The 15,768-nt window shown below is 35.5% G+C and overlaps 2 protein-coding genes across 6 annotated transcripts; one reads left to right on the top strand and one right to left on the bottom strand.

Annotated features, from left to right (window-relative positions):
- Positions 1-1,459: 1,459 nt before the first annotated feature.
- LOC106765151 lies at positions 1,460-6,903 on the top strand. Of its 4 annotated transcripts, XM_022782001.1 has the most exons (3): positions 1,460-2,811; positions 3,209-5,075; positions 6,775-6,903. In XM_022782001.1, the coding sequence occupies exon 1, from the start codon at positions 1,614-1,616 to the stop codon at positions 2,712-2,714; it is 1,101 nt and encodes a 366-aa protein (XP_022637722.1). In that variant the 5' UTR covers positions 1,460-1,613; the 3' UTR covers positions 2,715-2,811; positions 3,209-5,075; positions 6,775-6,903. The 4 variants fall into 4 exon arrangements, with proteins under 4 accessions (XP_022637722.1, XP_014505150.1, XP_022637723.1 ...); XM_014649664.2 differs by having other exon boundaries at positions 3,209-6,903; XM_022782002.1 differs by having other exon boundaries at positions 4,914-6,903.
- A 739-nt stretch (positions 6,904-7,642) lies between these two features.
- LOC106765090 lies at positions 7,643-15,370 on the bottom strand. Of its 2 annotated transcripts, none has more exons than XM_022782003.1 (10): positions 14,723-15,370; positions 14,493-14,630; positions 13,991-14,179; positions 12,900-13,037; positions 12,690-12,811; positions 12,436-12,568; positions 12,206-12,335; positions 11,286-11,365; positions 11,035-11,172; positions 7,643-8,179 (listed from the first exon to the last, which is right to left on the bottom strand). In XM_022782003.1, the coding sequence occupies exons 1-10, from the start codon at positions 15,230-15,232 to the stop codon at positions 7,955-7,957; spliced, it is 1,803 nt and encodes a 600-aa protein (XP_022637724.1). In that variant the 5' UTR covers positions 15,233-15,370; the 3' UTR covers positions 7,643-7,954. The 2 variants fall into 2 exon arrangements, with proteins under 2 accessions (XP_022637724.1, XP_014505074.1); XM_014649588.2 differs by having other exon boundaries at positions 11,035-11,169; positions 14,723-15,368.
- Positions 15,371-15,768: the final 398 nt, after the last annotated feature.

The raw sequence follows: 15,768 nt of genomic DNA on the forward strand, positions 1-15,768 counted from the left end.
CACTTTTAATTCGAAGATTTTGTCCCTCTGTTAATGGTGTGACAAGCCTAGGACCTTTCATACTTTTATCATCTGAACCATTGCTAGATCTTGGTTCCTTATTCAGCTCACCCAAACCATCTATATTTCTTCTAAAATGATCATTCACACGACCATTTGCAACTTTAAGCTTGTTATCAATGGACTCCATTCTAAATCCAGAGGGAGAAGGTCCAATATGAGAATTAGGTCTATATGTGTTTCCATATTGGTTGTACATTGTGTTGCTTGGGTATATTCCATTAACGAATCCTAAATGTCCAAATAATTTAAAAATTATTTTACCACCCAAAAAAAAAATTGAACTTTCTACCAATAAAGCACATATTGGACAAATATTCAACAAAAACTTCAAACAACATTCAACTTTATCACCACAAAACCTAAATACCCAAAAGATTTAAAAAACAAAATTAAACCCACCAAACAAAAACTAACCATTAGCGAAATAAATGGAAAAAACCTTCAAAAACGACCTCTAATGACGTTTTTTAGCTTTGTAAGCACCTAACAGCGAAACGATTGCGGTGAACGGCGTGTCTCCGGTCAACTCCGAACTCCTTCAACCACAACGACGGTAGCTGGTGGGTGAGTGCAATGGAGCAAGAAGACGAAAATGCTTCTGGACGAGAGTGAAAAGGATTCTGGGTGAAAAGATTGCCTTCCTTTTTTCTTTTTGAAAACCACCAAATGAGACCCCTGAAACCAAAACCATTTACTGCCTTCTATTTCCACCTTATTTTTTCTTTTTTAAAAAGAATTCCACTAAGTCCAATAATAGCATGACACGTGTTTGGTGTCAAAAATTTGTCACTTTAAAGTGTCAAAGTATCATTACCCTTTCTCCAAACCTAAAACGTTTCCCCAATTTTAATCGGCTCATATCAATTTCTCATTTTCCCCATTTTACCCCTACTTAAACTTAACGCACATGTTTTTTTAATTTTAATCTTTAATAAATAAAAATAGTAATCACACTATCCCGTGTTTAAGTGTCACCTGTATGCATCATGATAGTTTCTCTTGTCAGCAAAGACCATTTTTAATGTTGTCCAGAAAAATTAACAGAATGTCCTTGATTGGTTAAAGTTTTCAATTTAAGAGACCAAATTGATCATTTTTAAAAAAATAAACCTAATTGAAGAAAACCAACAAAATTAAGGACCAATAAATCTATTTAACCTATAAATAATTGTTATAATTTTATCATTGCAGTTTTTATTCATTTCTTAAATAATTTTTTATTTTATATAATTATTTTTGTATAAAAATCAAAAGGATGGTTAAATTAAAAAAAACAATTAAACTAAAAACATACTTAGAGGATAAAAATAATTAAAAATATAAAAAAATGTACATAATCATTAAAAATTATTTCTACAGAAGAAAGTAATATTATTTGAGTTTTAGGTAAGACATATTAGAGATGGTTGGAAATGGATACACAAAACCTAAATTACAGCTCCTTTAATTTCTTTTATGCCTTCTAACAAACCAGTGAAGCGTTTTTCCGGTGTTCCAATTGGGAGGATCGTGAGCGGTGGAAGCGGTGGCCGTAGCTTCATTCTGACGCCATGAACACTGTTATCTGCCACCGCCTAAGGCTAAGTCCAAAACTTCTTCTCTATTCTTTCCCCAACCCCTCTTTCTCGTTCTCAACAACCACTTCCGATTCTGTCTCCTTCACCATATCTTACCTCACCAACACCTGTGGCTTCACACAAGAGGCTGCACTGAAACTATCCAAACAACTTCGTTTCAACACCGCCCAAAAACCCGAGTCCGTCATCTCCTTCTTCCAAACCCACGGTTTCTCCGCCCCCCAAATCCACCGCATCCTCAGCAACCGTCCCCAACTCATGGTATGCAACCCCACCCGAACGCTTCTCCCCAAATTCCACTTCTTGGCCTCCAAAGGCGTTTCTGCATCCGACGTCGTTTCCATTGTCACTAGGAACCCCCATTTCCTCTGTCGCAGCCTCAAAAACTGCATCTTCCCCAGCTTCCAACTCTTCCGAAGGTTCTTTTCTTCCGACCTCAGAGCCCTCACTGTTTTCGTCGACTGGCCCTATGTCATCGGCAAAACTCACTTGGAATCAAACGTTGAAAGGTTGCTCGACGCCGGAGTCTCGCACGTTGGCATTCGGCACTTGCTCTCCTCTCGGTCTTTGGCTCTCTGCTTCAACCTGAGAAACCTTGTGGAGGAAGTGAAGCTGTTGGGGTTTGACCCTCTGAAGGTGACCTTCGCTATGGCCCTTGAGGCCAAAAGTACTGTTTCCAAACCCCGTTGGGATGCCAAAGTCGACGTCTTGAAGAAATGGGGTTGGTCTGANGATGAGGTTTTGGTTGCGTTTAGGAAACAGCCTAAAATGATGCTCTGTTCCATGGAGAAACTTGATGCAGTGACGGGGTTTTGGGTGGGTCGGCTTGGATGGGATCGTTCTGCGCTTATTGCATACCCTTTGTTGTTTAGGTACAGTTTGGAGAAAAGACTTGTTCCGAGGGCTTTGGTTCTGCAGCATCTTCTCTCCAAAGGATTGGTGAAGAAGGATGCTAGCATCTTCTCACCATTTTCTAACACTGATGAGGAGTTTATGAAAAAGTATGTGAGATCTTTCAAGGAGGAAACACCCTGGTTACTAGAGCTATATCAGAAGGGACAGGGAGCATCCTAGCATCTGGATGTTGAGATTTAATTTACTTCATGCACATACATACAAATGATTGATCCAGGAGAGTAAAAGGTGTTGTTGTTAGAGAAAGCCTTTGCAGGTAATATTAATATTGATTCTCATTAATCCTTCTTGCGAGTTTGTTTCATTCTATGTATTATTTTTCAATGATGCGTACCTTCATGAATTGTGGGATTGGAATGTTGCTTGAATTTCTAACCTTTTCTTAACCTGTTGAGCACGAGAGCGAGAGGCTATGCAAATCAAATTTCTTTCGACTATTTGATTTCCTCCTGAAAATAGAACTTTGAAATATCAGAAATGCATGGGTCCTATGCAAATCTGGGTCATTGAATGGTTTGTCTGAGATACTTTTTTAACAAATTTTGTTGTTAAAAGCTTTTTGGATACTCTATACAGTATTCCTTCTAGATTTTCTCTTGCCAAATGAACGCTGATGTTGTCATGAATTTAAAGAAAGGTTATTCTTCTTCCAGGACTGCTACTATTTTGTGAGGAAGAAGAGGATAATTTGCATCATGTTGTTTCGTTGAATACTGCTTTGAAGAAATGATCCCGATCACGTTTATTATTAAATATGACAATAAAAACACTAATATATTAGCTATCTGATTGGTAATGAGAAAATGAGCAAGGTGCGAGGTATTTTCAAATGGCAAGATGACAAAACAGAACCAGAAGCACCAACAGTGAAAGCAGGCAAAGGAATAAGGGAACAAATTCTTAGTGAATTGAGAGAGAAAGGATGAAATCCAAAATCCTTTAAAACATTTACTAGTGCTATAACTTAGTTTTGACATAATTATTTGTTCTTTAAAGTTCTCTCTTCTTATTCTTTAGAATATTTTCCCCTATTCCTAATAACATTTTGCTTACTATATTCGGTACATAATTCATTATAGGTTCTTTAAGCGCCCATAAAATTGAGTTGTAATAAGATTACTTCTTAGATTTTCTGCTGCAATTGCCACTGTCCATCAAGATGTCAATACATATTTCTGCTGTAAGATGGAAACAGCAGCAGGTAGAAAAACTGCAACCTAGATAGTATGTGAAAAACGCATCAGGAAGAAGAAACGGAAAGGGGAACCAAAGGAGAATAGAAGATCGAAAGAAGAAACAAGAAAAGGAAAAAATTGATAAAGACAGAATGATTTAGAATTACACGGCAAACAGCAAAAATAAAAAATAAAAATGCTTAGTTTAGTATAAGCATAAAACGGATAAAACAGTAAAGCGCTAAGCAAGCTATGCTAGCGCTTAGCTATAAACATAGGCATTCAGAATTAAGAATACTGAGAGCCTCCCTCAAGTTGGGAGTAACTATTGGGCATTCCCAACTTGAAATATAACGTGTGGAATATTTTATGATATCACATGTATAAAATACATTACTAATTAAGTAGAAGTGAGAAAAAAAAAACTGCATATTGAACCACTATTTTTCAATGCTGATCAAAACTCTAAGGTGTGTTGACTTGGGGAAGGAAAAGAAAGAGAGTGAATGAATGAATTTGAGGGAATTTGAGATGAATTAAGTGTTATTTGTAAAAGTCGAATAAAATAAAAATATCTTTTATTTTTATTTTATATATTCTAATATTAATGTTTAATCATTGTATGATTTTTGGTGATAAAGAGTGTTAAGGTGATGTGTGAAAGGTTAATTAATGATTGTTTTATTTAATTTTCGAAATAAGTTAAAGAAAGGTTATATTTTTATTTGAAAGAGGAAGCTTGGTATTTATTATCTACATTGCATGCTGCATGTTAGGGGATGAATTCCCTTTTGAACTGTTTCTTTTAACTTTAGAAAGAAGGAGGAAATAGATAATTGGGCCCGGGAAGACTTTATTAGCTAATAGGTTTTGATCTTTTACTTTTGTTTTTACATGGATGTCAGAGGAATTACAAGCTTTATAAGAGAGGAGAGAGAGAAATGTAATCTCTATATATTATTTTTCGTGAAACAGAAACAGAAACCTTAGTTTATTTTTGGTACATTGCACACAGAGGTAAGGGCTTGGGTCTTAAGTTTAAACAAATAAGTAATTAAGTAGGAGAAAAAAAGAGAGAGATATTTAAGTGAGTGTAGATGGTAAAACCTAGAAAAAAAAGATAGATCCATTGGAGCCGAAAGACAGGAAAAACTAACCCTAATTTTCATAATCCACCAAAAAGCAACTGCGATGGAAACTCTATCCTTGTACGAAAATAATGAGCGTGGTGAGAAAACTCTTGCCGTGGGGAGTGATTGATCGAGCAAGAGGGGAGAAGCGGCAGTGCTCTTAACATCAAAATCGTAAGAGGTTAAAGTGGTTAGCAAGCTCAAGAAAAGCTAAGGTAAGGAGAGTTGACATTACTTTGTTGTTGTGTTTATTTATGATTCTGTAAATTATGGGAATAAATATATGTGTAAAAAGAACTGATCTTGCTTGTTTTATTTGGTGTGCTTAATGTGGGATACCTATGAAATGAATGCATGGTTGTTGTTTTAGCATGTATAATTGTGGTTTGTTCTTCCATAATATGGTTGTGTACCTTGGTTGCTAGTTGAGTCTGACTTCGTCTTGTTGAATTAGATTAGAGTTGGGCTAGAAAGGATATTATTGTTTAAATGGTTGTAGCAGGAGATAGGACTTCCATTTGGTGTTATAAGTTTTTGTATGCAGTACTTTCGACTGGGTTGTGTTTTTAGGCAAATAGTGAATACATGAAAAAGGAGTTAATATATTAGGTAACGTCGAATAGGCTAATGTCTCTAAGTTTTTCTTCATGAATTAATATACCTCATTGTACGTGTTATGTACTTTTGCTTTTAATAGGTTCGTGTAAAATATATTTAGCCATTTCTTGCAAAAGACAAAGTTATATGGTTCATTATATGTTGTTAAGTATCTTAAATTTATAATAATGTTATCACATAATATTCTTTTATCATGAAATAGTAAATTATCAAATAACATAATAAGTGGCATGCAGAATATAATAATATTATCAAGTAATTTTATTGTGGAGTAATAGACAGCTAGCTAGTAGTAAGTATTGCATGCTTTTAATGAATTACTAACGTGATTTCTTTGAATATTCTTTTATATAGATGTTATCTAAAGATAGAGTATTAGGGGTCAATTATATATATATTGTTGTTGGATGATTGAAATTTATAATAAATCATGCGGCTTTGAGGGGAAACATAATGTGATTGGATTATGAAATGTATCAAGTGCGTGGTTTCTACACAATATTGAGTTGCTTTTTTCTGGTACTCAACTTAATTTAAGACGTGTGTAACTCTGATTTTTAGCATAACATGGGTAGTTGTATGAGAATGCCTACCACATTTGGGTTTGCCGCTTGGTCATGCAAGCATAATATGGTTTATTTCTTGTGGAATTGAGTTTATGTTTGTGATGTCCGGTGAAACTCTTGGAAGAGTTGTAGAAGTAGCACTGGTATTTTTCCGGTGAAGCTCTTTGGGAATAGAGTAGTGGGGGTATATACTTGTCCGATGAAGTCTAAGAGGGTGGTGGAAAACATACTTGCTTGGGGAAGCTCTAAGAGAATGGTGGGAAGTGGTGTACTTGCCGATGAAGCCTTCTAGAGAGTGGTGGGAAATGTCATTTTGTACTGGTGGGAAAGTGTATCGGCTCGATGAAGCTCTTTAAGAGGGTGGTGGAAGGTAACACTCGACTTAGGTTGTATGCGAGTAACCTGATGGTGATTCAAATGGTTTCAAATAAAATTGGGGTATGAGTTGGTGAATGATCGAGGGAGTCTGGGGTGAATTGGTTACTTTAATGAAATCCTTTTGTGGTTATATATGCTGGTGACTTGGAATTTTGATAGTGCAAGTGTTAATGATGTGGTGTGTTGCCATGTAAAGATGTGTGTAGGAGTGCGATGATATGTACTATTCGTAAATCTTATTCTAGGTTGATGTTGAATACTTATGAATGTTATATGATTTTTTCTCTTAGTTCACCCTTGCATGTTATGGTTATGGTTTCCACCTGTGATGATCGTACTTGTATTGGAGTAGGTATTGTTACAGATGTAGCTAAAGCGAAGTTGAGCAGCAAGATACATGGAAGAACTATGGGATTTTAGTTTCAATGTTAATAGTTTTGTAATAGAATTTTGTGAATGCTTTTGTTTTTGTTGATTGATTTATGAAGTTTTCAAAATTTAGTTATAATAAATGGAAGTTTTTATTTAAATTGTATCTTGAAATGGTATCCGAGTTAAGTATTAAAAAGTTTTTGTAAACCCGTGACATCCAAAATTTTGAAGTGTTCCATTGTTTATTTGAGTGGATTTGAAAGTAAATGAGATTGGATTTCTAAGTAAAATTTATAAAAGTTAATATAAGTTTTGATTGATATGATAGATAAAAAATGTTTTAATAGATAAAAAATGAGAATTACCAAATTGTCCTTAATAAAAATAGTAATATAAAATTATATTTAAAAATAATGTTATTATTATTTAATAATATTATTATTTTTATTATATATAGATATATATTGTAAAATATATATTTAATTAGTTTAAATTAAATTGAAAGAAAAAAAAAAGAAAAAATGTTAATGAACTACAACACACAACTTAAAAAACTAATAATAATTATATGCATCATGCAGAATACAAATTCATGCACCTCCAATGTAAAATAATATATGGACATTTTTGTAAAAGTGTCTATCATCATCAATAGACTTCACTCGCAAGATAAATATTTTACCTATCCTATCATCGCCCCTAAATAATCAAATACGAACATATAATCACCCGCAATTCCTTTCCTTATAACAGCAAATATGCGAAAACGAACACAACATAAAATAGAGATAGTAAATAACAGCAAAAAATGTAAGAAACTAAAGTCAGAATATATGAGAATTATAATATTTCAAAATTAGCATTCAAGCACTATTTGCATTTCTATAAAGCCATTTGGCACTTTATCTGAAAATCAATATATAACAAGCCACTATAAAATTTCTTAATAAAAAATTGTCAAATTGACCTAAAATTTGAGAACACACGTCAATGCCTATATAAATGGCCAGCACAAGCTTCCATGCTTTTGTTCCTATTTTGGTTTGATTTCACTAAGTTGAAGACTAAAATAAATTAAATATTCCTCACACCTCACTATTGGCTTAAGTGATTCACGCCGGGAGTAAGAACCGACTAAGCCACAGGATAACTCTGGCAACCTAGGACAGGTTCAACATTTCTGTCAGTTTATTATAATCCCATAGATGCATGTTCTGGCTCATGTAAACGGCACCAACAGCAAGTACAACAGAAAACACTGCCATGCTCTTCAAGCATCCATGGCCCTGTGACAATCGTCCCAAAATGACCTTGCAGTATTTGTCTGCATCCTTTAATAATGCATGGCGAGAGCCATCTTCCATATTAGCAAACGCCTTTTCATTCTACAAAGACAGATTGAGTGACATGTCATAAGATAAAAAAATGTAGTTAAATTAGGTTCAAGATAAAGTGCATTCTCTACAATGATGCTGGAACAATGTCACCTAAGATAACCACGTTATTTAGATTCTACTCTCGCTACTCTCGCCTAAGGATTTTGAGAACGTGTTAAGAAACATTAGGATATGCTGCATGAGATTAAACAGCCTAAGTATACCATTGCCGACATCATTAACCCGTTTTGGGAGCCTTTTGAAGAAACTTTTACAGAGCATTTTGGACTTATCATTCAAATACTTAGGTGGAAAATTTTTAAGGTATTGGATTAATCATATGAAAGTGGCTAATGACGCCCCTGTGTTAGCTTCTTTTAATGAGTTATAATGAGGAAAGAGGATCAAGGTCAACCACAACCTTTTTTAGCATATTAAAGAAAAAATAGAAGACGGTGGTGGGAAAAATAACAGAAGATGGTTGGGACTGTTGAGTCTATGACAGCTAGAGAGGAAGGGTATGGATAGAGCACTTAAGGGTTTCTGGGGATAGGAAAAGATTACATTGTTGTGACAAGAAACAAGGTTATCTACTTTGAAATCAAGGGTAAAAATGTTGAAGTAGACAACCGGTGAACAAGGGGTACACATCGCCGAAATAAAGAAAAGCAAGAAGGCATCGATGGGATCAAAGATTTGCTTAAAGACTGGATGCAAAGGCAAGGCATCACTCATATTGGATAACAAATCAGCCATGAAACTGCAGTGGGAATGAAATGCTCGAAGAAGAGGGAGATGGTGATCGCCATTAGAAGAAGGTGAAATTACCCATGTTTGAGGGAAACAAACCTTTAGCTTGTGACAGCTAAGGAATTAGCTTGTCACTTGAAATAAGTGATGATTTTTGGGAAGGCTCAAAATCATAACCGGCAAATTCGAGATACCATGATGGTGGACGAGTGATAGCTCTTGCAAGTGGGATAGAACCAAGGTCCACACTTGACTTATCAAAGTAAAGGTTCATTAAGAGGAACTACAACCATGATAGCCATTCACAACCAAAAGACAGAATTGATGAAAACAACAAAGTCGCATTATGCAAAATTTACCATATCTATAATATGTTAGAAGGAGGGATCAGAAGTTATGTTTCCGGTGTGGAGCACCATATTTAACAGGAAGCAGATGTCCAAAGAATAGTCCGAGGATTGTAATTTAGCAAAGGATGAGCATGCTAATGAAGAAGGCAAAATTACAAAGTTAACTAGTGACGATGAAGAAGGTGGTTCAGAAAATTAACTTGTTTTCTGCTGGTTTGACATAACCCCGAAATATGAAACTGGAAGGAATAATTCAAGGAAAAAAGCTGTTAGTTGACAGTGGCGTTGTTAATTAGTCCAGCGAATGTTTGACCCTGCATATGTCCTCACAGTAAAAAGAATGAGATTGAAAAACAAGTTAAAGATACGTTGGTCCCAGAACTTATTACGCCTGGCAATAGTCCTATTCAAGATCAGTTATTCTAATTAAAAAGAAAGGGGCAGTTGCGTTTTTACAATGATCGAGTTCTCAACAAAGTGATTACACCAAATAAGTTTCATACTCCTGTTATTGAGGAGTTACTAGACCAATTAAATGGGCCAATTATCCTTGTCAAGATTCCAACTTCTATAGTAGTGATAGAGATTTTGTATTTCTTAGTCTTTTTTGGCAGGAACGCTGTAGAAGACAAGGCACTACGTCAAGGATGAGTACATCTTATCATCCAGATTATGGACAAACTTAGGTACTAAATAGAACATTGGAAACATATTTCCAATGTTTCACTTCGAACAACCAAAGGCTTGGATGGAGTTCATGGCCAAAATATTGGTAAAACACAAGTTACCAAGGGGGCAAAAGTGTACACGATTCAGGTGGTATATGGAACACTCTCTAAGTAGCCAGATTTATTCCAGGAGAGATTTTGGTAGAAGCAATAGCACCATACCTAATGGAAAGGAATGAAGCTTTAAAACAGTTGAAATATCATTTAAGGGCTCAGGATCACATAATAAGATTTACTAATGCTCATCGAGTAAACATCTAAAATAAAGATGGGAGATTGGGCGTATTTAACAATTCGTCCTCACAGACCAAGTTGAATGCCTGCAAGACTGCATCCAACACTAGCAACCAGGTACTATGGGCACTATAAAGTGATCAGGCAAATAGGAGTAGTGGCTTTTCAGTTATAGATTCTAGTGCAGGCCAGAATTCACCCAATTTTTCATGTTTCTCAACTCAAGTTGGCAATAGAAGATCATCCAGTAGAAGCAGAATTGCCAATAGGATTACAAGACCATTTCACGGGATTACGATCATATCAAGTATTGGGAACTAGGACTACAATCGGTACATCAATTGTTGATTGAATAGCAAGATACATCACCAGAAGAGGCAACGTAGGAAGATAGAACTAATATACAACAATAATCTCCGAAACTCAACCTTGAGGACAAAGTTCTGTTTGGAGGGGTACGTATTGTTAGGAAAGATGATCAAGGTCAGCCACAAGCTAACCCAAAACCTCTGCTAGTATATCAAAGGAAAAACAGAAGACGGTAGTGGACAAAAGAACACAAGGTGGTTTCTGAATCTCTTGGTGACAAGCTCTTATTCAATAAGAACTCAATTAAGTCATTTATCCAAAACCGACCTCGATCATACAATAACATACTGTACAATATACAGAAGCTTCAATGTGCATAACAATGTGTTCATTAAAGTTTACATAAAAAGCAGCAGTACAGTTTGAAAGGTTAAGTGTCTGAAAACATTGTGCAAGTGTGCCACTGTATTTACTAAAAATGAAAATAGTTTACCTTTTTACAAAAGCTCTCAAGAGTTTCCCTCAAAGGATCACGAGTAGTATGTTTGACAAAGTATTCCTTCCTTTCACCAGAAAGTGTTCTCAATACAACAATACTTGCTTCAAGGTTATCCATATAAAGCAAATCCTGCTTCCCAGAATAAAGCACATGTTTGTGTTAGTAAGTACAAAAGGAGTCCCAAGGGAAAAAAGTGTAGGAAAGGAATGAAAATCAATTGTCAAATAGCATTCCCTTTTACTCACCCATTGCTTGTAACACTCTGGATTTTGAGTCAAGCACCAAATAAAGATGTCACTTGCCTCCTTTGATAGGTCCGGATTAGCTGTAAAAGATTCAAGCATTTAAGTTTTCAAACAGAAGTACAACACCAGCACCTTCAACTTTTAGTAACAAATACTTAAATATTCGAGAGACAGCACAAATAACTAGTTATATATATATATATATATATATATATATATATATATATATATATATATATANTATATATATATATATATATATATATATATATATATATATATATATATATATAGTGTTTGGTCTGAAATAGGGTGTTTCTTTGTTTTGAAACAATCAATTATAGGATATTTCCGAGGTTCTGGAATAACAAATTATTTCTGCAAATAAAATGATTTCAAATTGCATTTTTTTTTTTTATAAAATGGAAATTGGTCACTCACGTACAACTCAGCTCAAACCTGTTTGGCTCACAGGTTAAGCGAGCTATGTTGATTGTGACCCATGACCCACAATAAAAATTCTTAGCTTTTTCAACCTAGTCCAGTTAGATAAGCCAGGCCCACTCACGAATTGCAACCCATTTTTGCACAGCACTACCACCTTCAGAAACAAGGGTAGCAAACTATCTTTGGGGATAGAGAGGGCAATGGGTCTCATTGCCTAAGTGGTTGTGTGTAATGTGGGCTTGTCATATAAAAGTCAGATTGTTTAACACGATTACTATGATGCTTTGTGTTAAATTACATTTATTAGCAAAGATATATTAGTATAGTATTTATGTATGTAATACTATGGAATGTTTTAGAAGAATATCGGTATGTGGATACTTTGTTTTTCCAGTTACCGCACCAGCTGAAAACAATGTTTTTGTGAAATCTTTAAACGTGTCCTATGCTCACTAATATTAACTAGAAGTTACCTTCTCCCGCAGCTTTAATTGCTAAACTAAGCATCTGCTGCGCAAGATGCTTTAGTGCTTTACTTCCAGGGGAACCAGCAAGGGAAACTTCTTTTAATGTTGGATAAACGGCTTCAAATCTTTCAGTGGCCTAAATAAAATATACAAAAATACCAGATGAGTATCTTATCTAAACCAATGATTGTAATGTAAGTGATTAGAAAATATACAGGATTCTCTTAAAATTCTACCTTGATCCGGGCTGAAGGAAGAGGGAAAGTAACTCTCAAAAGCGAATCAAGTGCCCACGGGGGCACAACACGCTCCCCTTTTCTGACAGCCCCATTTAGTAAAATAGAACGAGCTTTAGGAAATGTGATAATTCTGTTAAAAATAAAGAACGTTGAAGATAAATCAGTAAAGACAAGAAGGAGCAGCTAGGAATTCTGTACTACTTACAATCAATAAATCACAGGAAGTTAGGGTGGAATCAGAGGTTCCTAACCTCTCAACCAACTGTAATATCAAGTCTCTTGAATGTGGATTGCCACCAGACTTCACACTCAGCATGGGTAAAAGAAGGGATACCCACAAGTACAACCCCATGACTAGATCTCCTTGAGAAGCCTACACAAATCCTAATCCAGTTACAAATCCATATAATAAATTTTATGTGTTCAGGATGGGGGCACTATATCATGTTGAAAAAGGCTACCTGAGTTATCACCCAAACCAACACAGGGAGTTTATCCTGTCCTTGATATTTTTGACTCTCCTTGATTATTGGCAATAAACTAATCATTACATCAGGTTTTCGTCTAAGCACCATTGCTAAAACCACAAATATGGCAACCTGTAGTAGTTCAAGTAAATATACAATATTAACACCAAATATTCAATGAATTATAGCTCATATGTAAACAAGTTACAGAATTAAATTAACATTATAAGATTTTTTTACTGGTATTTCAACAAGTTTATAAATATTCAATCAAATTTGGAGGGCATATTGCAATCATCAATAAGTAGAAAAACTAAAAAAAGTATACAAATTTCATTGTAAAACTCTGACATCAGCCAAGTTGATCCTAGAACACCAAAAAATTTATTGAAAGGTCCACATTTACGAAATCTCCTTATTAAGATGGATATCTGGCTAGATTTACAGAAAATCAGATGCACAACCATTCAAAGCTAAGGATCAGACTGTAATAGATCACTGTCTGAGAAGGTATACCCCACGTCCAAACATGTCCCCCTACATCGTTGCCATCCTTAAATCTCAATGCATTTCAGACTCATAGGAGACATTAAATAATTAACCAACATTTGTGCTGTTTGAAAAACTAGTCATTCACTAGTGTCAACAAAGCTAAGGAACCATAAGAAAAATATCAAATCTAATTCAGCTCGACAAATGGTCATTTTATTTTGAATATTTCCATATTTCATATTAAATAAAAAACAATTTGGTAAAGAAACTAAGAAAAATTCAATGGTAATTAAAATAAGAAGTTTTGAAATTCATCAACATTCAGAAAAAGTTATCATTATCGATGACATCCAAAAAGGTTAGAACAACAATATCCAACTTTAAGTCACTAAATGGTGCCAGCAACGCAGATACCATCTCTCAGATAGAGATATTTGCCCATATGGAGTCACGAATCAACAAAGATGCAAAGTTTATTTCTGTACTATAAAAATGTGGTAATGTCCTCGTCAACACAAAAATTTAAAAAATGCAACACTTTTACAGAACCAAGACAAATTGTCATAAAGTCATGGTGTGATTTCAAGGGGTACCTGAGATTTCGATGATGATTGTTGGACGACCTTCTTAGATCCTTTAACAGTTCCCTGATGACTTGTAATGTCTGCAAGAATGCTGTCTAACGACCATATCACAAAGGAACCAAGGGCTTCATATGATCGATGACTGATCCAATCAGTTGATATTTTGTAAATATCCTCAGAAATATGCAAAAGAGGGATCTGTTGAGAAAGGCAAAAATGATAAGAAACACTAACAATTATCACCGACCAAGGACCACAAAGCATCCGAACCATCAAAAACAACAATGACTATAAAAAGGTGATGCATTAGGATAATCATTACAGAAATTCAAGACACATAGATCAGCGACATTTTTGACAAGCAACACAAAATTATCAGATCGAGTTCATTCGTGCAATTCAAAATTCTATAACCATACTACCATATATCACGCGCATCACAAAACCATACAACTTAGGTTCCAAATTTTTAATCCGGATTAAACAATAAAAAGGAACAGAAACAACTCACGTCAACAATCTTGGCAACGGTGGACTCTTTGAACGTCTTCAGCCACGGGAATTGAGCTCCACTCACCGACGAGAAAGCGCGACCGAAGTAATCAGCAAATCGCATCATCATAATATCTTGTTGCGATTCATACGAAGCCTATGGAAACAGGATTCACCTTATCTATCACATACAGCTAACAAAAACGAAACGCAATTACAGCAGATCAGTAGTGAAATCAAAACACTCACAGTAATTTCGGCGAGAAACGTGTCGAGTTCATCGGCGCTGATTCTGGAAGCAGCTTCAGCCACGGTCACCTTCGGCTTCTTCGGCTTCTTCTGCTTCGCCTTCTTCACTTCAGAAGAACCGTTCTCGACGGCGCCGGCATCCGGCTCCGCATCGCCGTCATCTTCGTCGTCGGAATGCCGCTTCGATCTGCTCGGAGTGGCTTCCGCATCCACAGCAGCGGCAGCTATCTGAGACTCGAGGAGGCGGCGGCGGCGCTCTTCGGAATGCCGCTCGACGGAGCTGAAGACATCGGAGGAATGATCAGCGGCGAAATTGTCGTTGACGAGGGGCTGCTTGGAGGAGGACTTCTTGTTGTTGCGGTTTCGCTTCTGATACGATACAGTTTGCCATTCGTTATTGTTGTTTTTAGCGGCGGTGTTTTGCGTGGTGCGGGTCCTTCTTCTGTGAGCTTCTTCTTCTTCCTCTTGCTCCCTGAGAATGGCTTCGATGAGAGCTGAAGTCTCATCCATCGCGCTCTGTTACGATGCAGAGGAAGAAGATCGAGACGGCGTCTTTGGAGACAGATCGGAGCAGAGAGAGACAAATATATATAGAGAGAGGGTAATTAAGTAGAAGATGACGACAGAGAACACATACAGAGAGAGGGTCTCCCATGCGTGAAAAAAAAATAAAAATACACGTGGGAGTTTCCTTCTTTTTTTTTAAGTTTGACATCACTTCATCACTCAATTATAACACTGTATTTGCATTATCCGTTGCCTTGTTGTCACTTTTTTTGGGTAGAAGTTAAAAAACAAAATTAACAGATAACACAAAAAAACAAAAAAGAGTTTAATTTTTACCCCATTGTAAGCAGTTTAATATAGTTAATAGTGTCCTAAAACAAAAAAAAAAAAGACATTTTAAAAGAAAAAAATATGGGATTTTATTATTTTAATATTAAAAAAATTTAATATTAAAATGTTTTAATATAAATAGTTTTGATATTTATATTTTATTATTTTAAAATATATTGTGTTACTTTTTTATAATTATTTAACTTTTT

Source organism: Vigna radiata, chromosome 6, assembly GCF_000741045.1.
Source record: "Vigna radiata var. radiata cultivar VC1973A chromosome 6, Vradiata_ver6, whole genome shotgun sequence".
Classification (NCBI taxonomy): domain Eukaryota; kingdom Viridiplantae; phylum Streptophyta; class Magnoliopsida; order Fabales; family Fabaceae; genus Vigna; species Vigna radiata.